The following is a 26,808-nucleotide window of genomic DNA, read 5'->3' on the forward strand; positions in this document are numbered from 1 at the left end:
CGTAATAAAATCTATAAAACCCAAATGTGATGCTCAAATTATTATAATTCTTAATTATACAATTTTATTTATAATTTTTAATCAATAAGTATAAGGATTGAAAATAATAAAATAAATAAAATTAGTTTTAATATATCTACAATTATTAATAAAGATAATTATTTTTTAGACAGCTTTATAAATGTTTCTAATATGTATTTCATTATCTCTTTTATCTTTATTGATCCAAATCATTTTCTTATTTTATTCTTTAAATTTTGAAATTATTATTTTTAATTGAATTGATTACATCCACCAAAAAAATTTAAAAAACAAATTCACCGGGTTGAAAAGACACGGGAGAAAGAATGGGTCTTTGAGGGGAAGGTAGTGTAGTGTGAGTACTGTTCTACAGTTCCATTCTCAGTTTGTGTGCTTCTCTGGTCGAATTTCATCAATGGATCTTCCTCTGACTAAACCGTCCTTCAACCCCAATAAGCATCTCAAAGAACAGTTAATCTTTTCTTTACCTTTCTCAATTGTAACAATAGTCCTCGATTTTTAACCTCTGATCTTGTATTTCCTTTGTCTCAATTTCGCAGATTTGTTAGCAACTTGACCGGATCCTCTATGCCCGAAATCGTGGCACTTACAGTGACTATTCCGGTGAGTGACTCTGCCATTTGCATGCCCATTCATACCAGCTTCTATGTGATGCAGTCGTGGTTGTTTTTGTGTTCCCATTACAGGTTCTGGTTCTTATTCGTCACTCCATCTCCTCCATTTCCATTACTGGTCAGTCCCTTACAACACTTCAATTTTAAATTTTTAAATTTGTCTATTCTCTGACACAACATTTTAGCTATGCTCAATTGCAATATTTCGTTTTAATTCCGTGTGACTCTTTCTCTTATCTTTATGTTTTGGGGACAGAACATGGATTACTTTTAGTGTATAAGGCTGTCTCATTAGTATTTGAAAATATGAAAATTAAACTAAGTCTCTTAAAGTACAATTAATCTGCCAAGCACTTTAGTCCAGAATTAGAAAAGCCAAGTATAATGTTAAGATATGTTTAGTTTATGGACTTTTATGTCTATAAATTTCAGGACTTATATTGAATTTTCTTAGCTTCAAGGACCAATTTTACAGTGGTATACACCTTTTAAGGACCCAAATGGTATTATATATCCTTATGTTTTCATAATCTCCTATCTATGTTTCTGTTGTTTGTTTCAATGCAAGTTCGTTGTTATATTCATACCAATTGCTTGATTTTCTTTTTCCTTTTTTACTAATTATAGGTGCTTCCCTGAAGAAGAAAAATGATGATGCACCTTCCGGTAAAAGGAATTTCAAATCATACTTCGGCACATTATCTCTGGACTTTCTTGTTATTGTTGTTCCTATGCTCTTATTCTTCACTGTAAGTGCTCCCTCCCTAGCAGCAATAGCATATGATGTTTTGCCAAAAAGTTGAAAACTAGTGGCTTGAAAGTTGTGACAGCTTGTTTATGTGTAGCTAATCTGTAGTAACAAACCTTTTGTGCAAGTTCCCCTCATTGGTTATTTTGTAATTACTGCAATGAACTTGCCAATAGGTACTTGCAAACTGGACCTATATCATTGCATGTTCGTTGACTATCTTGACGTTACTATATATTGCAATCAAGAGGTAATTTTGCAATCTTGTATGGGTAATTTCTTAAGGGATATGAATTTTTTTTTATGAAACAGAAAATTAAGACTGAAAGTTTCAAATGAACCACAGTAGATAATGGCGGATTCTGTACACATAACTGCAGGTCTGGAGGTTCATCTTCTTTTGAAGGAGAGCCCAATTCTCTTCGGGCATATGTCACTTCTTACAGGGTTCTTGTGGTATGAAGTGCCATATAGAATTCTTTATCCCGTTGTTCTTATTTTTTATTTGTTTTCGCGTTGATGAAAGCTATTTTGGCAGATGATTATAACAATCTTGTGCATCTTGGCTGTTGACTTCAAAATATTTCCTAGAAGATATGCAAAGACTGAAACCTATGGAACAAGTTTGGTATGATTTTTCTGCAATTCTGATACGAATCTATGAGAATGAAACAAATGTTTTACAATAAGAATACAGGAAAAGATATTTCATTTAATATGATTCTTATACTTCCTAGCCCAACACTTCTCGCGCTTCTTCAAAAGCTGAAGTACATAAGTTGAGTTTAGCTTATTGGAGAAACCAATTTATTTGATCCTTTTATTTTCTTCTCCTATAAGTTCTTATAGAGAACATCATTCAAAAAAATTATTTGTACTTTGTTCAATTAAGGAGGATTTCTTTTCCTCCCTTATAATGGTAATATGTTACTGTATTACTTATCACTTGGGTGATTTATGGCTAGAGTAGATTCAAAGTTTGTGTGGGTATGGAGTTGGATAAAAAGGGCCTTTTTATTCAATATATAAATTAATTTTCATCTGGATTACATTATGTTATAAATTTTGATCTCTCTCTTGCTCTCTCTCTCTCTCTCAGTTCAGTTATTTATTTTATTGTCATCTGTTAAGGAGTGGAGAGTGTATGAGAGAAGGAGGAAGAATTAATAGCCTAACTGCTAAAGCAGTTAGGGAGAAACCTAACATCATCTTTACTTATACACCTAATTTTTTGTTTCACGATATTTCTAACACTTCAATAATTTGATTTCTCTGTTATGATTTGAGATTACTTTTGCATTCCAGATGGATCTTGGAGTTGGAGCATTTGTCTTAGCAAATTCACTAGTTTCTCGGCAAGCACGGAATATCGCATCTGTGTGAGTGATCTATTGCTACCCTATCTAATATCTCAAGGCTTTAGTATTATTCATAACTCACCAAATGACCTCTTGGGAATTAATTTTTGTATGTAAGATGTAAAAGTGTTTTTGGTGTGATAGCCTATGAGATGTTTTACTTGAATGACTTATAGAACTTCTCTGACAATCCAAATAATGATTGAAGCAATGTGAATAAAATGAACCTTGCTTACAATCTCTTAAAACTATGCTACCGTCTTTTTAAATATTCTTGCTCAGATATATGGAACGGCACTCTGTATTCCCCTGATTATGTCATCTTTTCTCATACTACAGAAGCTGGAAGACTGCAGTAGTTTCATCTAGTCCACTGATCATCTTAGGATTTCTCCGTCTTGTTACAACAACTGGTGTGGATTATCAGGTGGGATTTTTCATTGGGATTCTTTGATATGTGGCAACTCAAATGGATTAACTCTTGCATAAACATACTGCACTTGAAGCTTTAACAAGGCTAGTCACCTATATGTTTTTGTGCTTGAAATGAAGATTACAGATAATAATCTTTTGGACAGTATATGACTTATGTCAAACCTGGGGTTTTTGTTAGCCCATAAGCAAGAAAACTATGAATGTCGTGGAATGCTGGGGTAGTACAGTTTTTTTCTGAAAACCTGACATCTGAATGAAATTTAATGTTGATTGCACTATGCAGGATGATTTCATTTCCTCAGATTTTTAATTAAAATTACTACTGGTATTTGTATGTGCTTTTACCTATATATAGAATCTAATTTCTTAAGGTAGACAGTAATAGTATTTTGGTCTTCATGATTGTTTTTGTAAGTAATAATTTTCTAATCCAAGAGGGAAGACATTCTCTAGGAAGCAAGTGATCAATTTTCCTTTTTATAGGTACATGTGGGTGAATATGGTGTGCATTGGAATTTCTTCTTCACACTTACTGCTGTGTCAATCCTTTCTTCTTTTATTAACATTGCTCCTCAATATTGTGGAGTTATTGGTTCACTTCTACTAGTAGGTACATTTTTATTTGTATTATTCTTACGCCTTGTCTTTGAAATCTGATTTTCTTATCTAGTTTATTTTTTGTTTCCAAGGATACCAGTTCTGCTTGGTGCAAGGTTTAAACCATTACTTACTTTCTGATGAAAGAGGAGTGGATATTTTAAGTCAAAACAAGGAGGGGATTTTTAGCATATTTGGTGAGAATTGCACCCTACATTGTTCAGTCTTGATTCTAAGGCTATCGTTTTTTTACTAGTACTTCTATCCGTTTTATTTTTTATATATAAAAGTTGGTTAAGCAATATTTATTTTGTCTCCAGGATACTGGGGTATGTACCTTCTGGGTGTTTATTTAGGAAACTCTCTTATCTTTGGAAGCCATTCCTCTGGATTTAGAAGTAGCAGATGGGTACGGATGAGAGTTTGGGCTCTCTCCATTCTGTTCTGGTAAAGCTTGATCCAAAACTTGTTTATCTTGCACTAAGCAATCTTGTTTTGATCTAAAACGTGTTTATCCTTGTTAGAATAATTACTGTTACATATCATCATTAAGGCTAGTCTGCTAGACCAGTAACGAGTAGTATCTAGTTTTGTACCTAGAGGTCTAGTGCAGACTCTTGGTGTTCCATGTACTCTTGCTTTTTCAATATATATAGAAGATAATGAGAGGGATCTGTTAAGCCCTCAAGAATATATTTTTATCAGTTTTTAATCTCAAGTTGGTACTGCTCTGGTTCCTGTCCTGGATTGTCTACCAGCATTGTCATTGCTGTTCGCATCTGTCCGGTGCCCTTTGCTGTTGTCCGCGGTTGTCTTGTCCCTACCTGCAGCTGTCAACTGCAGTTTAAAGCTCGTCAACTTGGTTCTCTGCCATCTCACATCTGTCCGCCATTGTCCGCCATCTGCCGTCACTGTTCCGTCTGGTGACCACTGGATCTGGTTCGTCTCTTCACGCGACGACCAACCCCACCGGTGCCGGAGTCCGATTCTCCTCTACGCTCATGTCACTTAACCAAAATGTTACATTGTTCAATAACTTTTGATTCAAAATCTTTTGTTATACAGGAGCGTGGCTCGGGGAGACAAATTGGAGAAGGATATGAAGCTGGAGGTTTATACCATTTTGGATCTCGTCCACGTGTATCCTGTGTTGCAGCTCTTCACCCTAAAGTGTTACATGACCGATTTGGCCATCCTCACTTGTCAAAGTTAAAAAAGATGTGTCCTAAACTTAGTGGTCTTCAGACTTTAGAATGTGAGTCTTGTCAACTAGGAAAACATATTAGATCTATCTTTCCTAAAAGGTCTCAATCAATCTGTAATTCTAGTTTTTCTATTATTCATTCTGATGTCTGGGGACCTAGTCACATCTCTTCTTTTGGTTTTAGGTATTTTGTTACATTTATTGATGAGTATTCTAGATGTACTTGGGTTTATCTAATGAAAGATCGCTCTGAATTGTTACCCATCTTCACATCCTTTTTGAATGAAATCAAGAACCAATTTGGTCAAGTAATTAAAATCTTAAGAAGTGATAATGCTAAAGAGGATTTCTCCTCCACTTTTTCTGCAATCCTTAGCTCCCATGGTATTTTGCATCAGTCCACTTGTCCTCATACACCCCACCAAAATGGTATAGTTGAAAGAAAAAATAGACACTTGGTTGAAACTGCTCGTACCCTTTTGCTTGGTGCCCATATTCCTGTTCATCACTGGGGGATGCCATCTTAACTACATGTTTTCTTATTAATAGGATGCCCTCCTCCTCTCTCAATAATAAAGTCCCTTTCTCCATTCTCTTTCCTAATGATCCTCTCTTTCACACCCCTCCTCGAGTTTTTGGTTGTGTCTGTTTTGTTCACGACATGTCTCCAGGGCTAGACAAGCTCTCCGCTCGTGCGATCAAATGTGTCTTTTTAGGCTATTCTCGGCTTCAAAAAGGGTACCGGTGTTACTCCTCTGAAACCAAGAAGTACTACATGTCTGCCAATGTTACATTCTTTGAACAAACACCTTTCTTCTCTCCATTTGTTCAAGATGTTCATATCCTCCAACAGGTCCTTCCTCTTCCAGTGGTTCAGTCCAATATCTCCAATGTCTCAGTCAATCCAAGTCATGCTCAAGGTCCTCCCAAACCTTCCTCTCCACATATTGATATTTTCCGCCACAGTACCCCGATGGGTAGTCCTCTTCCAGAAAATGGTGGATCTCCTCCTTCAGATTCTTCTCCCTCACCGCCTCCTGCCACGTCTCCTGGTGAAAATGATTTTGGTTGGCCCATTGCTCTCAGAAAAGGTACTTGTTCCACTCGAAACCCTCATCCCATTTATAATTTTGTTAGCTATCACAGACTGTTGCCCTCCTTTTATTCCCTTTTATCCTTAGTGTCTTCTGTGGTTATACTCAAAAATGTGAAAGAAGCACTTGATCATCCTAGATGGCGACAAGCCATGATTGCAGAAATGCAGGCTCTTGACCACAGTAATACTTGAGAGCTTGTGTCACTTCCCCCTGGCAAAAAGGTTGTTATATGAAGAAAAAGGAAGCCTTCAAGTATCAGGATATTGTGATGCCGATTGGGCAGGTTCTCCTATTGATAGACGATCTACTACTGGATATTGTGTTTTCCTTGGAGGAAACATTATCTCATGGAAAAGTAAGAAACAGAATGTAGTGGCTCGATCAACAGCTGAAGCTGAATATAGGGCAATGGCGTCACTAAAATGTGAACTTATATGGGTGAAGTAGTTCCTTCAAGAGCTTAGCTTCTGTGACATCCAGAGTATGAAGATGTATTGTGATAACTAAGCTGCTCTTCACATTGCATCAAATCCAGTGTTTCACGAGAGAACTAAACATATAGAAATTGATTGTCATTTTGTTTGGGAAAAGTTATTGTCAAAAGAAATATGTACCGAGTTTGTTGGATCAAATGACCAACTTGCAGATGTGTTGACCAAGTCATTAAGGGAACCTTGGATTGAGTTTATTTGTTCCAAGCTTGGTACATACAATCTGTATGCTCCAGCTTGAGGGGGAGTGTTAGAATAATTACTTTTACATATCATCATTAAGGCTAGTCTGCTAGACCAGTAATGAGTAGTACCTAGTTCTGTACCTAGAGGTCTAGTGCAGACTCTTGGTGTTCCATGTACTCTTGCTTTTTCAATATATATAGAAGATAATGAGGGATCTGTTAAGCCCTCAAGAATATATTTTTATCAGTTTTTAATCTCAAGTATCCTGTCTATGTCTTTGAGCTTATCCATTTATCATGATGTTGGTGGCAGGTTATTAACTGTACTACTGGACAGACATGTCGAAAGAGTTTCACGGAGAACAGTATGTCTGGCTATATTCCAGTTTCTTAATTAGAGGGAACATTCTTTAGCATCAGTGATTGAAACTAACTGTTGATATTTTTGTGCAGTGCAACCTTGCATATGTTACTATGATATTGGCTGACAATCTACAGGTCATTCTCACTTGAGTTCTATTCTATGGATCGGTGTTAACATAATAAGATGGGTCATATTGACTTTGTAGTTTGTATTGAAGTTGCTACATTTTAAAACTTTTTAGATTCTATCTTGGTTGGTAGTGTGTATAAAATTTATTTGAGCAATTAAATTTCTAAGTCCAACATATCAAATGCAGTTTATGGTGTCTCAATTTCTAATTCCACAGCGAAGTATTTTTGAGTTACAGTTGACATTGTATTTTCTAATCTGAAATCTGATATTTGATTTGGCTATTTAATCTTGCCCATTTTTTCAGTTGTTATCAGTTCTAATGCTGGCTGATCTTGTTCCTGGAAGGAAAACTTCGATACTTGAAGAAGCATTCAGTCGGAACTTACTGGCTACATTTCTACTGGTGAAAACAAGATATTCCTTCCTTACAAACATTATGTTTTCTCTCTCTAGACATCGTCAGTTATAATTTTTCTGGACAATTTTGTGCAGGCAAATATTCTCACGGGGTTGGTAAACTTGTCAGTCGATACCCTGTCTGCGTCATCAATCAAGGCCCTTATTATCTTGTTGGTCTATGCTTATATTTTGTCAATTGTAATTGGTATAGTAGATTATTTTGGTATTAAACTAAAATTTTGGTGAAGCAGTCTATTGCTACGCCGTACACTGTTCTATTAGTGTTATCATCTATTTTCAAATAAGAATTCTTTCTTTTAACCATCTATTGATTATTTTACAAAGATCACATGGCAGTTGTGGTTTATTTGTAAAGGGATACATTATGAAAATTCTACTGCCGTTGAACTCGGTCTGGGTTAATAAGCTTAAGATTTAGGAATGCATATGTACTCTAGAGATGACGTAGACTGGACAAAGCTGATCTTTATGGCACTTACGGAAAGTCATTTCGTTGACCCGAAAAAAGGATAGCCATTTCCCTGCACATGCAATTGTATGGTATCTCAGCATGGATAACAATTGACCACTGAGCAAATGCAACCTACAACTCACACTTCGATGCTTTTGTGTTCCCATGCTTCATTTTCATGCATCTTGATTTGGCAAGCCCTTGGTAGTTTTCATACATGATTGCACAGTGAAATAGTGTGGTAAATTGATGCATAAATCTTTCTAGGCAGTATATACAATGGAAAAAGAAAGGTTGAAACTGACTTCTGGGGATTTGAATGTAGCCTATGTGATGTGGACCTGCAGATGTACTTTTTCGAGAAGGGTAGCTTACAGTCACATGGTTAATGCAGCAGAGTCTGACAACTTGGACCACGCTCTAGCTCGACCTCTGTCCTTTCGCGTGTCCTCACCAGCACATATGGCTAAAGTTCTGATCTTTACAAAAACATGCGTCCTCATCAGCACATATGACTAAAGTTCTGATCTTTACAAAAACATGCACATCGAGGTGTACACTATGCTCACAAGGTGTACACTATGCTCACAAGGAAATTAATATTGTGGTAATTGTCATAAAGTATAAACTTCTATGTGCTAAGCCGTGCTTAGTTTTATGCACTTGCATCTACATGTTTATAATTCGAGTATTTGAAAGAGGGGCGACATGAAAAATATTCCTTGCCAAGTTTCTGGTGGTCCTGGACATTCTCACTTTTTGTGTACAGTATGGCATCACGGTGTAGCCCCCTTGTACAATACAAGTAATAACGGAATATGTTTTCTTTATAAGAAATTAAGTGATACAAAATACCATTTTCATCAATAGAATTAATTGATAGATGACACGGTTTTTGAAGTAAGGAATAATTTTGTAGAATATAATGATGAAGATGTAATAACACAACTATTTTAGATAATTTTTAATCGGTATCTCTACGTAACCCGGAATAATAATATGTACCATAAGATTTTGGTCTACAACACAATGTTGACATGGCTTTGACATGTAGAATGTTGTACCGGAGGATTGTCAAATACATGCATAGTCTATGTCTAAATTATTTATATAGGAATCTTGGGTGCGTGAGCCATTCATTTCCTGCAAAGCCCAACACAGATTTGAATGTGATGGGTAGCTATTGCACAGCTTGTTCTGTTGTTTTTATGCTTATTTCTATATAGATTTGGGTCCCCCACTCTACTCTTCATTGGCATAAGCTGTGCCAGTCTTTGACAGCATCTATGAAATTGGGAAGGAAACCAAAGCATGGATGTGTGAGGAGCCTGTTTCCTTTTACTACACCTTTCTGATTCCTGAAAAGCATAAGACCTTTTCTGCCCTTCTCACGTGCTGCGTATCCTCTAATCTAAATTAACTCATTCTCCTATTTTTAACTTTCAGCTTCCTCTTCCTCTGTGACTCAAACTGCATCAACCAAGTTAGTGAGATTTTCTATATATGGCTGTCATGTCTATGAGAAACTCATGAAAGCTGTGGTAGTGACTTAGTTTTCTCAGCTAGTAGGGAAGTTTAGACAAGTTCCAGTTGAATAGAGAATAATAATGGCTTTAGAAACTCTTCCATCCAATGAGTTTTCCAACTTCATTGTCTACGACACTATCTCTGCAACTCCATTTAACAGCCATGACTCTTCGGAGGCTAGTTTCTTGGAAAGTTTTGTGAACTGTCAGGAACACGACCCCTCATTAGATGATAGCTCAATGAGGAGCCGAAAGCGCCAAGCCAGTGAGCTAGAAGCCATCGGCAGGAAGCAGAATGTGGTGGGGGTGCAAGGTAGGAAGAAGAGGAGAAGAAAGCCAAGGGTTTGCAAAAACAAGGAAGAGGCCGAGACACAAAGAATCACTCACATTACAGTGGAAAGAAACCGCCGAAAGCAGATGAATGAGCATCTTGCTGTACTTCGTTCACTCATGCCTGAATCCTACGTCCAGAGGGTTTGTTTTTCCTTTCTTGTTTTTTTCTTTTTCAGTCTCTATCTAGTTCCTCTTTCTTTCTCATTACAAATGTAGTTGGGATTTTTCTCAAAATCACTACTATGTTATGGTCTTATTATAGTAGAGATGGGGAGATTCTCTTTTAGCGATAATGCTAAGCAGGACAAAGCTAAACTAAAGCCAATATTCTAAACTTTATATCTGAGGTGGTATAACTATGCAGAATCAAAGATAATGTTCTCTACACTGCTTTTTTGACTTCTCATTGTAAGGTGAATCAAAAGAAGCAATACTAAGCCTAAATTGTAATCCGCTACCAGTGCTGCCAAATACTTGAAACTTTGAAATATAACATTTTTTGCAGTAATACTTAGGCCACTCCATGTACTCTAAGTATAAATTAAAGTCCTGCTATGCAACTAACTTTTTCAAGATACAAATTTTATGTTTTAGGGTGACCAGGCCTCTATAGTGGGTGGTGCCATAGAGTTTGTGAAGGAGCTGGAGCACCTCCTGCAAACACTGGAAGCAAGAAAGCTGCAACTTTTACAGGAAGAAGTGGTGCAAACCAATGAAAATACTGCCATTTCCAAACTCATGCAACCCCCTTTTGCACAATTTTTTTTGTATCCTCAGTACACATGGTCCCAGAGTCCTAACAAATACACATCCAAGACCAAAGCTGCCATAGCTGATATCGAGGTCACTTTAATCGAGACCCATGCAAATCTTCGAATTCTCACTAGGAAAAGTCCCGGCCAGCTAACCAAGTTAGTATCTGGTTTACAAACTCTCTACCTCACCGTCCTACATCTTAATGTCACCACCATAGACCCTTTGGTCTTCTATTCCATCAGTGCTAAGGTATGGCATTAACTATTCATTCAGTACTGTGTTCCATTTTCCACCTTCCTCAACTCCATATTCTTTCACTTATAAAATTATGATGTCTTGTATAAAGTTCTGAAAGTTTCAGATTGCTTAGCTAAAATATTAGCATTTTTCTTTTATGAAGGTTGAAGAAGGATTCCAGCTTGGTTCAGTAGATGGTATTGCATCGGCAGTTCATCATTTGCTTGCAAGAATTGAAGATGAGGCTTTGCTTTGCTGTTGATCAGGTTCATATGGGGGCACGAGATTTTAGTGAAACGACCAAATCACCCCTCTACCCACCTCAAGAGAGAGAGAGAGAGAGAGATAGGGAAGGAATATATGCTGATGGCTGTAGTTTTTGTTTTTGTTTGTTTGATGTCAACTTATGTGTTCATGTTAAAACATAGTTGCAGTAGAGGATGGTTTTTTAGGTTGCTTCAAGTAAGACTTGTTCGAGAATAATTTCCAAAAAATATCGACAGACTAATGAAAAAAATGTTGATACAGTTCATCTTCATGACATAAAATTGTATTGTTTATTTTTGAGACGTCTTTTATGTTACTAAGAAACAAGGCTTGATCAATGAATACATTTGAATGCTTTACCAAATTATTCTAGGCAAACACAAGCCAAACTTTCACCATCATGCTTCTTCTTTAGAACAATCACGCACAGTCGTAGATTAATACTTGTTTGGGCGAAAATGCATTTGAGTGTTAACACACTTAAAGAAGAGTCTATCCTATATAAGGGGAAGGTAAAAGAAAACAAAATTAGCCCATGTTGGTGCCGTGGCTACATTTATAAATTTTGTTCTTTTTTCAGTTATGGATGTGAGATAGTGAACCAGGAAGACTTATGGTGTCATATTTGCAACCAGATAATACAATGAAAATGTATGTGAGGTTAGTTTTAAAGACAACCATTTTGGATTTACGTGAGGTTCCAACTTGCAAGCAAGTGGGGTTCGTGGTTACCCTCGTTACAAACATTACTTCCGAACATTCATAATCAAGATAATAAAAGATAAATGGTTGACCTGATATCTTGCTTCTGATTAGTTTTCTCAATATAAAATTTAATCATCAACAATACTTTCTGACTGTTCACAAGGAAGAGCTTCTCCCCTCCAGTAACTTTTCTTAAGTAAAAAAAAAAACATAGACTGTCAGCCAATTGGATTATGAGCTAAAAGCATTAAAATGTGCAATTTTGTCTTTAAAATGATCTCGTATCATTTTGAACTCATGTGACATCCTAATAAATTAGTACTATTTTAATTAAAATTAAAAAAAAATATTATAACTAAAACTGTAGACTTCAGTTTATATACTAAAATTATATTAAATTAGTATGACTTCAATTATAATTAAAAAAAAAGTAGGATGGACTGAAATTATATTATAATTATATCAAATTGATATCACTTCAATCACAATATACATTCAAATCGTTCCAAACCGATATTACTTTAATTAAAATTACAAAGAACTCAATAATGAAATTTTATCAAATTGATACCATTACAAAATTACATCATTTTATTAATTTGGAAGTTAAAATTGCACAATTTTGTGCTTTTGCCAGATTATGATGCATTAACATGGGAATTGAGTGCAAGTTAATGGAAATGGAAAAAACCAGAAGGAATGTGGTAGAAAACAGTATAAAGGAAAACATTGTCCGAGGTGGTTGATATGAAGTAGTGGTCTCCATTGCGAAAGCATAGTAGATAGTAAGTAAATTTCATTGTATGTGTCATTTTCATGACCTTGGGGTTTGTGATGTTGTTGTGAATGAAAAGGGTTGGATCAAATAGTTGGTATGAAAAAGGTTACAGTTTTGTTTGGTTGTGTGTGATCGATAGATCAATATCCTCATTAAGAGATTGTGTCCGTTAGTGAAAGCAAGAATCAGAGAAATGGACATGCATGGAAGATCCCTAAAACAAATTCAATTGAATTACCCTTTGCTCTATCTATCTATACACACATCTCTGTGCCCTCTGCTGTGGGGGACGCCTTTCAAGGCTGCAACTCTACACCACCTTGTGTCACTCAATGCTTTTCTTCCTATTATTTTTTATTCACTAGTAAAATGTTACTACTTTTTATATAATTCAGAATGTAATTATTATAAAATATTAATAATTTTATTATTTATATTAATTAATTTCGATTCAAATGTTAGTTGGTGCTTCTTCTTTTATATAATATTACAGAAAAGAGAGATAAGAATAAAAGTATGATGACAAAGAGAGACAAAGTAATAAGAAACAACTGAAAAGTAGAGTAGTAATGCAGAAAGAATGGTCCTTGTGGGACCAATTGGACTCAAAGAGTGTTTGGTTTATCCAAGTTGGATGTCATAGTCAACCTTTAGTAAATTTAGCTAAAACAAAGCACTCAAGAACTTAAAGGATAGATCAAACTATTTCATGCTTAAAAATTGATGATGGTTAGACTTCCCCATCAAATGTAAAAATATTTATTGAAGTAACTAATAAATATAATAATACAGAAATGAATATGTTTTTCTGTTTTTTTTCATTGAAATATTTATAATTTCAAATTTGTTCATGTAATTTTGTTTTATATTTATTTTAGTATGATAAACAACCTCCCTCATACAACTATCTCGATGTGTCTTTTAATTTCTCAATAGTTAGTATGCTAAACTTTTTCACCTTAAAAATTTAGTGTTTAAATTTTAGATTTTTATTATAATTTAATATGAGTGATTGAAAAAAAAAAGATGGTCTCTGCGTGTTTAATAGTTTTCCTGTCACACAAAAAAAAAAGCATTGATTAACAGTATACTTTTGTTTCTAATTATTTTCTTTTTAAGTGGTTAATAATATTCATGATCAAAATATGGTAAGTATATGAAGCATAATAGATGGTGGGTTTGAAAGGGTTTGAATAACCTAGTATTGGGGGAGCTAGGTGGCATTACTTTAACTACTGTCAAAGAGTTTTAGCAACATTTAATTCCTTAATAATATAAAATATAACAATTTCTTCTACCTTGGAAAAATTATCATTTGTTTTGCCCTAAATTAAGAATTTGTTACAAACTAAAATCGGATTCAAAGTGTATAAACTCTCAATCACTAGATCAATGAACCACACTATAACAATCAATATATCATTTGAATCCTCAAAAATTAACACATAAATTAATTTTTCTAAAACTATAAGTTATAATTCTAGTATGATATATATTTTATAATATCACATATTTTATAATTCAATTGAGACGTGTAGGGAAAGAAAGAAGAAGAAATTGAGACTGAAAAAACCAGAGAATGAATTGGGAGAGAAAAGAATGCTAATTTTTGCACAAACACAGCTTTTCAACTTGTTCAATTCCATATATTATATCATAAAAATTACAATAAATAGATGTTGTCAATAATTTTAGTATTAGGCGTGATTTCCTACCTAAAAGTTCTTATTGATTGAACTAAATTTATATTTAATTAAAGTTGTATTAATATCACCTTTCATTAGACATTGAAGTGAGCATTTTTTATTAAATAATATAATATATACTCACTTCTTTATTATGATTTCTATATGTATACTCCTATCCTAGTAAGCTATTTGAATTCTTTTGAACAAAATAGGCAATAGTGGATTATAGGAACCTTAAAATTGTGTAGCTAACTTTAGTTAAACTATATTATGGGGTATTGTGTTATCATCTTTCTTAATGTTGTATTTCCTTTGTTCTAGGTGAGGACATAGAAATTCTCATCATAAATAAAAACTCAAGGTTAATATTAAGTTAAGCTTTAAAAAATAAAAATTGGATTCAAAATAAGAAAAATGACATGCGAAAGAAAAAGAAAAAAAAATACAACAAAAATACAACATTTTAGTTCGAAAGTATACAAATTAGTATCTGTAATCATTTTAAACCTGCAACAGACATAATATAATGTTTCTTTTTTTCTATATATAATTTTGGTTTGAGTTAAAAGTCAACTTCAAAAAATTATTTTTCTTGAAATTATTTATGATATGCTTAATTAGATATGTCTATAAAAGAATGATTGTTTATAATTTTAACATATTTTAAAAAAATAAAAATTATTATTATTATTATATGTTAATGTACGATTAAAATTATTGGTTGAGGTTACTTCTTCAATACTATGAATGTATTTATGGGTTGAATAACATTGTTTTTCATAACATAATGTTAGTTTACAGGAATAAATTATGTTTACAGAAGGTGCAGCATATTCTTTTATTTGTGCTTTCTCGAGGGAAAAAATGGCTCATTTTCCTATAATATAAAAACCCAAGTTGATATCATTTCATAAAATTAAATAATAATATCAACAATTAGTTTTTTTTTTCAAGAATTAGATAATGATACTCGTATGAATATAAATTTATTAGGCACGGACTAATATAAAAATGAAAGTGGTCCAACACATTCTCAGAATGAAGGGAGGGGAGAGTAAGTGGATGTATGTTTTGAAATAGAAGGGAGACATCTATTTATAAAAAATGAAAACTTATCTACATATAGTAACACATTCTCACAATGTTGGTCAAATAGACAGACCCATTTTGTAAACCCACACTCTAACATTCACAAAGTCAAAATATATGAAAAAAAAACCAAATAAGGCTTAAGATTTTTATTAACTAATGGGGAAAAAATTTCTCAATAGTGAAAAGAATTTTGAATTTGTAAGTTCGAAACTTACCTCTTTTGTTACCCACCCACATGTAAGGAATGAGTATTTTGATATACAAATTATTTAAAATAGTGTAATCTACATAATTATATTATATACCTTTTATAATACTAAAGTTTAGAACAAGATTTTACCTTATACATGCTATGTTTTTCTGAAAAAAAAAATTAACATGAGAAAAGGTGGATGGCTGAAGGAAAACATGTTCCACGAGCTAAGGTAATAATGAAAGCGGTGTGGGACATAATTGTAATTCTGCCATCACCAATCATTCAAATATTTTGTTATCTCTGAATTTATACAGACATAGAGACAAAGTTCTCTGTTAAATGGATTCAATATATAGATGTTAGATTAATTTTATTTTTACATATGCGGAAACGTGGAAACATAAATCATAAGATAATCATTTAACTATCACAGTAAATAATATGCTGACTTTTTAATAAATAAATTTGCTACATATTGCATAAGTGAGTAAAAATACATGTTACATTAAATTTAGCTATAGTTGATATTGTCTGTAACTAGGTTTAGATGCAAAAGAAAATGTATATGGTCATTTTCTTCTTTCTTTTCTCTATACGAACGTCTGTCTTTCTTTCTTAAAGTTGTTGATCTCACATGGCATCTTATCCTCGTGCCACGTCCTCTTCTTCCACCATCTGTCAAAGATTCGAAGCCCTTTTTTCATTAATATCAATTCTCTATGGAAGCATGTATATTTTGTTTATTATAATTATAATTATCTTACTATTTACAGAATAAATATTAACTAGTATTAAGATTTAATTAATTACTATTAATATAATAAAGTTGATTGGTCCAACATAATATGTTTAAAGCTTGATTGAAATTTAAAATATTTTTTTATTGAGTTGTTATTAGGCTAGATTAAGTTATTTTTATATCATTCTTTAATCTCATACGGAACGATAGTGAACAAATTTAAACTTAACTTTTTCTCATATTTTTTTTCACCTTTTCCATTAGAAATATGATTTAATAAGTTTAATTATGTTAGAAATTTAAAATCATTAAATTAATATATGACTTTTGGTAGTTAACTAGTGAAATTATTTGGATGTTGGTTTAAACTTTGAATTGGTCTCACTTATAAATATATGCATATATTAATTTTTTGTTAGTTCTAAATTATCTTAATTGTATTATGTGAAAAAGTCTCGAAATAAAAGAAAAATTTACTAAAATTTTCTTAGATATTCAAAAATTTTAGGTATTATGAACTATCTTAATTTTTTATTTGAAAATTAATATAATATTTAATTAAATATTTCTTTTCTTGAATCTTGAATGGTTGGGAAATGTTTCGGGTACAGGATTGAAGTCACTTACTCAAAGCACTTCAAGTTGACTTGAAGATCGGATAGACCCTGCTCAAAGCACTCCTAGTTGTGTTGAAGACCGAACGTTCGCTACTTAGCACTTCAGGTTGTCTTGAAGACCGGACGTTCGCTGCTTAGCACTTCAGGTTGTCTTGAAGACCGGATGTTCGCTGCTCAGCACTCCTGGTTGTCTTTCGTCCTTCAAGTTACGTTGTCTGTTCTCCCTTCTCCTTGTCCAAGCTGGGTGGACGGATACCTGTCAAAGGCACTTCGACGCTCAAGTTAGTAATGTAACCGAGCGGTTGGCACAGCAAGTAATGCATATATTGTGCATCATGATCTTAAAGTCATACCTGAGACCTTTATTTATACTAGTTGTGATGGGCTTTTACCTTTCGTTGGCCTAATGACGACCCAATCACACCTTAATATGCATTAGGGTTTTAATGAGTTATTATCGTTTATAATTTAACCATGTGGTCGGCCTGGGTGGCCGGCCTGGATGGTTGCCTGGTGGTTGATCATCCTGGATGATCGGCCGGCTTGGTGGTTGATCGTCCTGGATGATCGGCCGGCCTGGTCTGAGGACGACCTAGTCTGGTGGTGTCGGGAGACCGTATGGTACACAAGCTCGCCAAGCCCGAGCATGATGTTAATCTGCGAAGGGGTTCTGTACATGACCTTCCTGGAAAGGACGGGTTCTCTAGTTGGCTTTCGTCTCTATGCACTCTTTGTTTGTTTGATTATGATGAGTGGTTGGAAGACAAAACCGGGTCGTGCCCTTGTCGGCCGAGTTGGATAGGCTACTGATCTTGTTAAAGTGACATGACGTGGAGATCGACAATCATTAAATTTTGATGGGGTCGGTCGGAGTTCCTTCTATGCAAATCCACGGTCGCCGACCTTCAGTGTGGCCGACCGGGATTCCTTTGAGGTATGACCGAACGGTTGAACCCTTATAATACCTGTGAAGATCCACGGTCACCGACCTTCTGTGAGGTTAACCGAGATTCGTTTGTGGTATGGTCGAATGGTTGTCGATGAACATGAGGCCACAGGAAGCCGGGTTGAGTCAGACGGTTGAGGTTCAACACTTGAGGCCAAATGGTTGGTCGAATACCTCTGAGGACATGTTTAAGAAAGACCTGAGAGGTCAAGGTATGACCGGGCGGATGAGGCCACGAGAGGCCAAGAAGTTGAGGCCAATGTAAGGCCGAACGGTTGAGAGAGGACAGTTAACCACGACACCAACACGAAACACTGAACAAACGAGGGAAGAGGGGGAAGGAAGACCACTCAATACGTTCAAAAATTTGTGAAAAAGCAGGGAGGAGGGGAGGACCGCAGAGAGGAGAAAGAAGAAAGACTCCAGTGGTGTAGGTTTCAGGTGAGATGCGACAGAGGAAACTTTCAATTTTATTAGTGGATGGGTCAACTTTTTTAGAAAACCAAAATATGCTCACTGACAGTGACAGAGGTAGAGTTATGGGTACAGTTGGAATTAAAAAAAATTAAGAGGTGCAGGATGAACTTAGTGAGGTGTAGGGAGAATGACTCTAAAAATGATTGTTGTCAAAATGGGTTGTAACTCGCGAGCCAATCTGGGCCATCACGGGTTTGAGCTAGGTTGGGTTTGAAAAAAAATGTAAATTTTATGTGGATTAGTTTTCAACCCGGCTCACTTAGAACCCGGCTCACCGGGTTGAACCCGTGGTGAGCCGGATTGGCTCACCAACCCACCTAATTTAATTTAATTATTTATTATTTTGTGTTTCAATATTATTAGTTAGAATTTTTTTATTATATTGTAGATGTGGATAAAAAAGAAGACGTTTCAAGAGGAAAAAATATTATAGATTTATCTATTCAAGACTCTAATATTATAAATGGATAAGTGATACAAAATTTATCAATATTAAAAACTTATTTGTTCACCTTTTGTGTTTGTTTTTAAATTACGCTTCGATTGTATGATATATTTTTATTTATTTTCAATTGTCTTTGAAGTTTAACATCATTTTAAAGTGAAATTTATTTAGATTTGAATTAAAAAAAATTATAATTCTTTTATTTTAAAACAAACTTGTAATTAAGTGAGCTAGTGAGCCAACCCGTTTAACCCATCAACCCGTAGTGGGTCGGGCCGGGTTCAAATTTTTTCAACTCGCTAATAAGTGAGCCGGATTGGATTGGCTCACTAAGTAACCAACACGTGGTGGGCCGGACCAGGTCGAGACAGGTTACTCGTTTTGACAGCTCTAATAAAAATTATCTAAATCAATTTCAAGATAAAATAATTGTCGTTTAATTTAAATATAAATATAAATATATATATATATATATATATATAAATATATATATATATATAAATATATATATATAGAGAGAGAGAGTGGCCCACATAGATCAAGAAACAAGTTTAGTTAGTAAAAAAATTCTTTATGAACTTTGACTAAAACATAACATCAAACAAGATTGACTAAAAATATCACAAGTACTAATACTCTTTTAATTACTATCAAGTGTTTGAAATTTAACTAATTTTTTTTTTGTATTTGATGGTAATTGAAATATTTTATTTAAAGGAAAAAAAAATTAAGTTCAATAAATTTATTTAAATGTTTTAGAAATTATGAAATCTTTTATCCAAATATAATTAAACTTCTTTATGTTTTTTTTATTCTCTAAATCTGTGACACAAAAGTATCTTGCTACCTTCAAATATTTGTTTAGTGTGAAAATAGAAAAATTGATTATACCCCTAGAAGGACAAATTGAGAATTACAAATTCAAAACTGAAAAAACAATGCAAGCCGCATTAAATTTGTTTAGTTTGATTTGAAACTTATTAAGTTCAAATTGAGTCAAACAAAACAAGATATAATTTTTCTCTTTTGGTTCCTATACAATTTTAAACTTTAAACCTCAAACCATAAACATTAAATCATCAATCAAACCAAACCTTAAACAAGTGAGACAATACTTACCCTCTTCAATGTATATATGTTCTACAACTTTTTCACCGTCTAACAACATTGACAATTAAAGAAATTGGTTAAAAATGGTCAAAATATATACTACAAATAAGAAATTAGTTATCTTAGAACTTATGAAGCGGTATCAATAATTAAGAGTAATATTCCTTAGAACAGTACAACGGAAGTCTATTTGAAAGATTAAACATGAAATAATTAATAATTAATAAGTAACCTGAATTGATATATGATATTCACTCTCTAGAGCAACTTAAGTTTCCTATGTATTTTCTCTTTTAATGAAAATAAACTAGAATGATAGGTATGCTCACATACGGGGACAATGAACCCTTATGTAACCTCTGACGGTTACTTTTCTTTAGTTTCAATAATTATAACTTGATCTCTTCAACAAATTAAAATTATCAAATTAAAATTATTGTTGTATACAATATATTTTTCATGACAAATATATCCTTAACAATATTTACTTAATTAAATCACTTTATAAAGTTGACTAATAAAATATAATGGTCTTAATACATTTAAAAGTTTGGATCTTTTTTAGTAAAGATAGAGTATGAGAGAATTGTGTGTGTATTTATTGGTAAACTACTATGTGTAATTATAGAGTTTTTTTGTTTTAAAAAATGATAATATCAAAAGAATATCAAATAATATAAACAAATATAACTACTTATGGTTTATATGCTAAATTAGCATAATAATAACAATAATGAAATATTGTACCTGGTTAACCATATATTTTGTTGATATATGGTATTAAAAGATATTATAACATAATCAAACTATTGAGATTTAGTTATATATTCTGTTAATATATGATAATTGTACCAAGAAATATATCTTAGAATATTATTTAAATACTTTAGGTCAATAATATTAAATGAATGTGGTTGAGTCATGTCACTTAGTATCTTAAGTCCCTCAAGCTCGGAGGTTTGATTAGTATAAAGGAAATGTTTGTTGCTACTATAATTGACCATTTGGCCAAGTTGTATCTAGCTTTATGTTTGCAATTGGATGGGTTGTTAAACTGGACTATTTGTGGTCGTCTTTGACTTTGCAGGTAGATTCGTCGTTTGGCCAGATTGTATGCGATCATCTTTGACTTTGCAGGTGGATTGATCGTATGGCTGAGTTGTGGGTGGTTGTCTTTGACCGTGAATATTGTCTTGAGCACTTTAAAAGATTGATTGGGTAGGATTTGATGTCTGTTATTTGAGCAAGCTTTGTGTTGTCGACTTAGGCAAACTTTGTGAGTGTTGCCGACTTAGTCAAACTTAGGTCCCGCTTGAGTGGGCTTAACTAATTTTATCGTCTAGGTAAGCTAAGGTGCCACCTTAATTGGCTTAACTTATGATATTGTCTAGGTAGGCTTGAGTGTCACATTTCTAAGCTTAACTTGTGTTACCGTCTAGGTAACTTAGGTGCCACGTTTGTGAGTTTTTGTTACCATCTAGGTAACTCAGGTGTCGCATTTGTGGGTTTTTGTTACTGTTTAAGTAACTTGGATGCCACATTTGTAGGCTTATGTTATCGTCTAGACAACTCGGGTGTCACGTTTGTAGGCTTAACTTATTATACTGTCTAGGTAAATTAGGTGCCACGTTTGTGGACTTATGATACTGTCTAGGTAACTCAGGTTCCACATTTACGGGTTTAGTTACTATCTAAGTAACTTGAGTGTCATGTTTGTGGGCTTTTGTTATTATTTAAGTAACTTGGGTGTCATGTTTGTGGGCTTTACTTGTTCTATCGTCTAGGTAACTCGGGTACTACGTTTGCAGACTTGTATTACTGTCTAAGTAATTCGGGTCCTACGTTTATGGGATTATGTTATTATCTAAATAACGCAAGTGTTGTGTTTGTAGGCTTGACTTTATGCCACTGTCTTAGGTTGGCTCGTGTGTGTTTTTGAAAAGGGGAGCTTCCAGATTCAAGATCAGGTTTTTTATGATGACCAAGCTCTTCCAAGGTCACCTAGATAAAGACCAAGCGGTCACCCACAAGAAACAACGTCTCTCCAAAGCAACAAGTTCAGTCAAAGTCCAAGCATCAAGTAAAATCATATTAAAACCATCACTGATTATACTAATCGATTATTGCACTTATATAATCGATTAAAACATAAACAACATTTCACCATCTATTCCTAAACTACCATTAACCGATTAAGATGATTTCTCAACTGGGTGCCTCTTATATATACAAAGCCCCCACTCTGTTCTAAATCATCCAAAATTTATAGATACTTACTTTTGAAAATAAATGTTTCCAAAAAGAAGAGAATGTGCTAAGTATTTGTAAGATTCTCCAATAGTGTGTCAAGATGATGGCGTTCTACTTGAAAGAATCTCAAACTGTAAAATTTACAATCCAGGTGTAAACTTTCCCTTTTCTTGTTGCATTAACTAGTGTGTACAACTGTTGTACTATATAGGTAATTTGTTTATATGTAAGCGTGTGAAACCTTATATCTAAAGTTGTGCTAAGTTGTATAGAGGTTAGGATTATCAAGAAGGACTTATAATTTTGTAATCTTTGAAAATTTTAGTGAAAAAGAAACCTTCCAAACTCAGGTTGTTTGAAAGAAGACTAGAGGTTCATTTTTTAATCAAACCAATATAAATCTTGTGTGCATTTCTTTTCTCATCTCTTATAAATATTTAGTAAGTAAACTTCTTTGTCAACGAAAAGATTTCAAGATTTCCATATAACCAATTTACACCCCCCCCCCCCCCCCCCTCTCTTGGTTGAGAAATATTTTCTAAAATGTGTGTTTAACATGTGTTGTCGGAGTAAGGTTTATCTGTGTTGCCATCTTAGGCAGACTTTCTGATAGTGGATGTTTGTTCTTATGTATCCGCAAGAGAAGCCTAGGGAAGAAAACCTCTCTCACACTTGTTATCTTCTTCGCTCTTACAAGTCTTTTCGTCCTTGAACTTTCTTTGTTTCAACTTTCTTTCTTTATGGTTACTTTCTACAAAGTTTATACAACATGTGATTATAGTTGTGGCACCACTAGCTGCAAACCACTCTTGGATGTTTTTCTTTGTGTTGTCTTAAGCGCTCTATAAGTGGACGTTTGTCCTTGAACTTATTTTCTTTTGAGGTTTGTCTTGAGGTGACCTTGGTGATTAACTTTCCATTAAGTTCTTCTAATTTATAGGCTTTGTTTTGGAGGGGGTTCGTATTGCAATACAGTCCATCTCAATTGCGTGCAAGCTTTCCTTTTGCTTAAAGTCTTGATCATCGCTTGACTTTCAGTGAGTTGTTTGAGTGTTTCCAATTTATATCTTCTTTAAGTGTTAAAGAGTTGATTTGGCTGGTTTCCTCTTGATGTGATTCAAAGGTAGAACATATCCTTTTGGTTGTATTCAAGAGTTGATATTGTGTTGTTTGTTGTCTTGTTTATATTTTGCTTGCGATGAGTGGTTGCATAAACATATAAAAATAGTAGATTCAAATTATTCAAGTTGAAGAGTTGAGATTGAACATAGGATCAGTTGTAATTTAAACAAGTATAATTTTTTATCTTTCTCTTTTGCTATCTTTTTATCTTGTTTATTGTCCATCTTTATCAATATTGATTCCAAAATCAATTGCATTAAGTTTTCTAATTAAAATAGATTTTAAAAAAAAACTTAATAAAGGATAAATCTTTTGAAATCAGAATCAATTCATCTCCTCTCTATTAGTTTAATTTCATGTTCTTTTCTAATATGAAATGGATATACACTTGAATTGGTTATGTATGGATGACATGTGCTTAATGAGAATATGAAATAAGTGTTAATTATATAAATTGTTATTAATTTGTCTTAGGAAAAGTTATTGAATTGTTATTTTAGCCTTTTTGAGATTTATGTTGCGACATAACTGTGACAATGGTGTTGTTCTAAGAGAGTACATGATGTGGCACATGAGAAGGATAATGTGATACAAAAGAGGATGCTTTTAATACATCTGAGATGCAAAAACTTGATGAATATGATCTTACAGAAAGGAAATTCTCAGATGGGTATAGTTCCCTGTCTTGCTCTGCTACTTTTACCAACTGAGAATCTGTCACTGGAAAACGATCTCTTCATTGAAATTGGACTCAAAACACAATGCAACACCCTTGTTTTGTACCTCTCTCCGCGTGATCTCTTTGATGGACCAGCTTCACTAGAAGAACAACACCCTTCCATTTGGGAATCTTCCTCTTCATGCATTCGCAAAACATCAACAGAAACTCCACTTGGAAACGAATGGTCCATGGACACTGACCTACCAAGGGATTCACAAACTTCATCTCTTATCTCAACCACTCTGTGCCTGCCCTGAAAGCTACTCAAGTCACTGAAAGCACGCAATGCAGGCTTTGGATAAGCCCTAGAATGGTGTATGCTTTCTTCTTCCAACATCACCACCACTCCAACACTTTCATTCTCAGAAGAAGTTTCATTCCTTGAAGAAGGGACACCTTCTTCTTCTGGGGTGTGAGCCCGAGGAACAGAAGCGTTGAAAGTGAATATGGCAGCACGACACAAGGGGCAGCTGGAGTGAGACTTGAGCCAAGGGTCGATGCAAGGAACATGGAAAACGTGGCTGCACTTTGGCAAAAGTCTAACACTTTCGTCGTCTTCAAACTCGCTGAGACAAACCGAACAATTGGTGACTTCAACAGAACCTGCATCCCCTTTCTTGTACTTGAAAACTGCAATTGATTTGATTAGAGCCTCGTCAAGACCAGCGGTTGAAGCGTTCCATGGTTCGTGGAGAGGGGGATTGTGAGTGGCTTGCAAGTCGTCATTTGGGTCTCTCCGTGAAGATTCTCTGGGGCCACAGTACTTGGATATGAGAGTGTAGTAACTGACCAGAAGAAAAGCAGTGGCCAAAATACCAATGATTGCAATGACAAGAGGGGAGAAATTTGGGCTTGAATCATCATCAGGGTACTCAAAGGGTGGTGGAGGTGGATACACTATGTAACACCACTGTGGACAGTACAAGCTGCAAAACCCTTGAGAACAGTCTTTGCTGTTCATATATGGAATCCACGTTCTGGGGTTGCCAACAGCGGCCATGGACACACACACACACACTATATAGTATATACTAACTCATCAATTATCTAGGAATCATGGTTTTCTGTCTCTCTATCTAGTGTGTTTTCATTTTCTGACAAGAGAAAGATGCTATTGACAGTTTAACAGCTCTGAGGACTAAATAACATAGGAGTAAGCAGAAGAGACTTGAATATTGCACATTATAAGGAAGTAAAATTAATGGTGGAAAAAGTTTTGTCAAAACAATGAATAGAAGCAAAATAAAGGGAAATGCTTATGAGTGCTAGAGAAAGGGAAAGAAGAGACTTGGCAGAACTCACGTCTCCTTCAAGACAAGAGAAAACGTGAATAAGAGGCCAAATGCTTTTGGATGGAAAGCAAGGGAACGACAAAGAAAATTGGACCTCTGCTTGGAAGACTTTAACTTTTCTTTTTCTTTTGCTGTTCATAGCTTCCTTTTTTTTGACCAAGAGAGACAAGTACGGATGGTGATGTTGGTTGGGAATTTATTAAAATGATCAATGCTTTTTGATTTTTCTTTTTGTCCTATATTTCCGTCGAATTGAATGAGATTTAAATTCTTGATGAATTGAGAAGGAAAATCCTAATAGATTAAGAAGAATTCATTAATGCCTACAGCTATGGGAGGAGATAATTTGGCCGCCAAGTTAGTTGTACCTGCATGGAAGTGGGGTTATGCTATAAATTTTTCTACTTGTTTCATTATCAGGCTATTAAGCATAAGCCATGTAAAAAACAGAAAGATGTCTTCAGAACTTGCTGCTTATACTTGAATATAAGCAAACCACAGTGTTCTTTAAAAAAGACTTCACAAAAAGTAGCAACGAATCTATTTTTCTGGGAACAATTTCACTTTTTCTATTTAATAAGATATGGTGTTCCACTTCGTCCTTTCTCTATTCATCCTATTACTTTGCATGGATATTCTTTCTCCTCAGTTTAACTTCTTTGTAAGGAAATATTCCAATTTTAAAATATGTAACTGTTCAACGGTACCCCTATCCTCTAAAAGACATAGATAACAATAAACCAAACCTTGTGTTACACGACAACAAATCCTTTACTCAATTGGTAACCTAATTATGTTGCTGCTTCATTTGACATCATGATACATATATAGATAGCATATATTCATGACGGAATAAAGGTGCGGTAAGAAAAAAAGAAGGCTGAAATTATGGTCTGTTTTAAAGCTTGTGGTCAATTATAATTTTCACTTTTCAAGAAGCACTTAACCAACCATTTGCTGGGAAGCCACGGTATTTTGTGGTTAAATATCATCTATGATCTTATCATATTTCACTGCATTTAATTTACTTTAATATTAACTCTTCATTCACATGTCATACTTCATGAAACAATATGTATTTGGTGTTACTAAAAACATGGTCTCAATGATTTAATTGGAAGAAATATATCTGGATATGATTTTGTTCTTAATAAAGGAGAACATTGGTTTCTCAGTATATATGTCCATACATAACACAGTGAGACTTGTACTTTGTCAGGTTTTTCAGTTACATGAAATGAACTTTGTAATATGTATCTATACATATATAGATATACTTCTGTAGTGTTACTTTGTTAGAAATGTGTGCCATGGCCAGCCGTCGTTACAAAGGAGCAGCACAATGATGTGCACAAAAATCAAGAAATTCTTGA

At 34.2% G+C, this 26,808-nt stretch overlaps 3 protein-coding genes across 7 annotated transcripts; 2 read left to right on the forward strand and 1 right to left on the reverse strand.

Annotated features, from left to right (window-relative positions):
- Positions 1 to 326: 326 nt before the first annotated feature.
- On the forward strand, positions 327 to 7,987 carry LOC108323902 (uncharacterized protein At4g17910). Of its 5 annotated transcripts, none has more exons than XM_017556722.2 (16): positions 327 to 492; positions 582 to 645; positions 729 to 774; positions 1,284 to 1,405; positions 1,581 to 1,654; positions 1,785 to 1,860; positions 1,943 to 2,032; positions 2,710 to 2,783; positions 3,102 to 3,189; positions 3,681 to 3,807; positions 3,887 to 3,991; positions 4,115 to 4,241; positions 7,085 to 7,136; positions 7,225 to 7,269; positions 7,572 to 7,670; positions 7,760 to 7,987. In XM_017556722.2, the coding sequence occupies exons 1-16, from the start codon at positions 437 to 439 to the stop codon at positions 7,910 to 7,912; spliced, it is 1,398 nt and encodes a 465-aa protein (XP_017412211.1). In that variant the 5' UTR covers positions 327 to 436; the 3' UTR covers positions 7,913 to 7,987. The 5 variants fall into 5 exon arrangements, with proteins under 5 accessions (XP_017412211.1, XP_017412220.1, XP_052730249.1 ...); XM_017556731.2 differs by having other exon boundaries at positions 3,681 to 3,803; positions 3,895 to 3,991; XM_017556740.2 differs by lacking the exon at positions 327 to 492 and adding an exon at positions 1,089 to 1,159.
- A 1,398-nt stretch (positions 7,988 to 9,385) lies between these two features.
- LOC108331377 (transcription factor bHLH71) lies at positions 9,386 to 11,528 on the forward strand. The gene is made up of 3 exons (XM_017566027.2): positions 9,386 to 10,138; positions 10,592 to 11,002; positions 11,154 to 11,528. The coding sequence occupies exons 1-3, from the start codon at positions 9,746 to 9,748 to the stop codon at positions 11,250 to 11,252; spliced, it is 903 nt and encodes a 300-aa protein (XP_017421516.1). The 5' UTR covers positions 9,386 to 9,745; the 3' UTR covers positions 11,253 to 11,528.
- A 12,436-nt stretch (positions 11,529 to 23,964) lies between these two features.
- On the reverse strand, positions 23,965 to 25,568 carry LOC108337539 (E3 ubiquitin-protein ligase Os04g0590900). Its single transcript, XM_017574096.2, has one exon. The coding sequence runs from the start codon at positions 25,141 to 25,143 to the stop codon at positions 24,085 to 24,087; it is 1,059 nt and encodes a 352-aa protein (XP_017429585.1). The 5' UTR covers positions 25,144 to 25,568; the 3' UTR covers positions 23,965 to 24,084.
- Between the last annotated feature and the right edge of the window lie 1,240 nt (positions 25,569 to 26,808).

The sequence above is a fragment of the Vigna angularis genome, chromosome 1 (genome assembly GCF_016808095.1).
Source record: "Vigna angularis cultivar LongXiaoDou No.4 chromosome 1, ASM1680809v1, whole genome shotgun sequence".
NCBI lineage: Eukaryota > Viridiplantae > Streptophyta > Magnoliopsida > Fabales > Fabaceae > Vigna > Vigna angularis.

Bases quoted from the DNA above. Each gene is read 5' to 3' on its own strand.
- LOC108331377 (XM_017566027.2), top strand. From the start codon at position 9,746: ATGGCTTTAGAAACTCTTCCATCCAATGAGTTTTCCAACTTCATTGTC. The intron at 10,139-10,591 runs GTTTGTTTTTCC...TTTATGTTTTAG, and splicing joins CTGAATCCTACGTCCAGAGG to GGTGACCAGGCCTCTATAGT. The intron at 11,003-11,153 runs GTATGGCATTAA...TCTTTTATGAAG, and splicing joins TCTATTCCATCAGTGCTAAG to GTTGAAGAAGGATTCCAGCT.
- LOC108323902 (XM_017556722.2), top strand. From the start codon at position 437: ATGGATCTTCCTCTGACTAAACCGTCCTTCAACCCCAATAAGCATCTC. The intron at 1,655-1,784 runs GTAATTTTGCAA...ACATAACTGCAG, and splicing joins CTATATATTGCAATCAAGAG to GTCTGGAGGTTCATCTTCTT. The intron at 3,992-4,114 runs GTGAGAATTGCA...TTTTGTCTCCAG, and splicing joins GGGGATTTTTAGCATATTTG to GATACTGGGGTATGTACCTT.
- LOC108337539 (XM_017574096.2), bottom strand. From the start codon at position 25,143: ATGGCCGCTGTTGGCAACCCCAGAACGTGGATTCCATATATGAACAGC.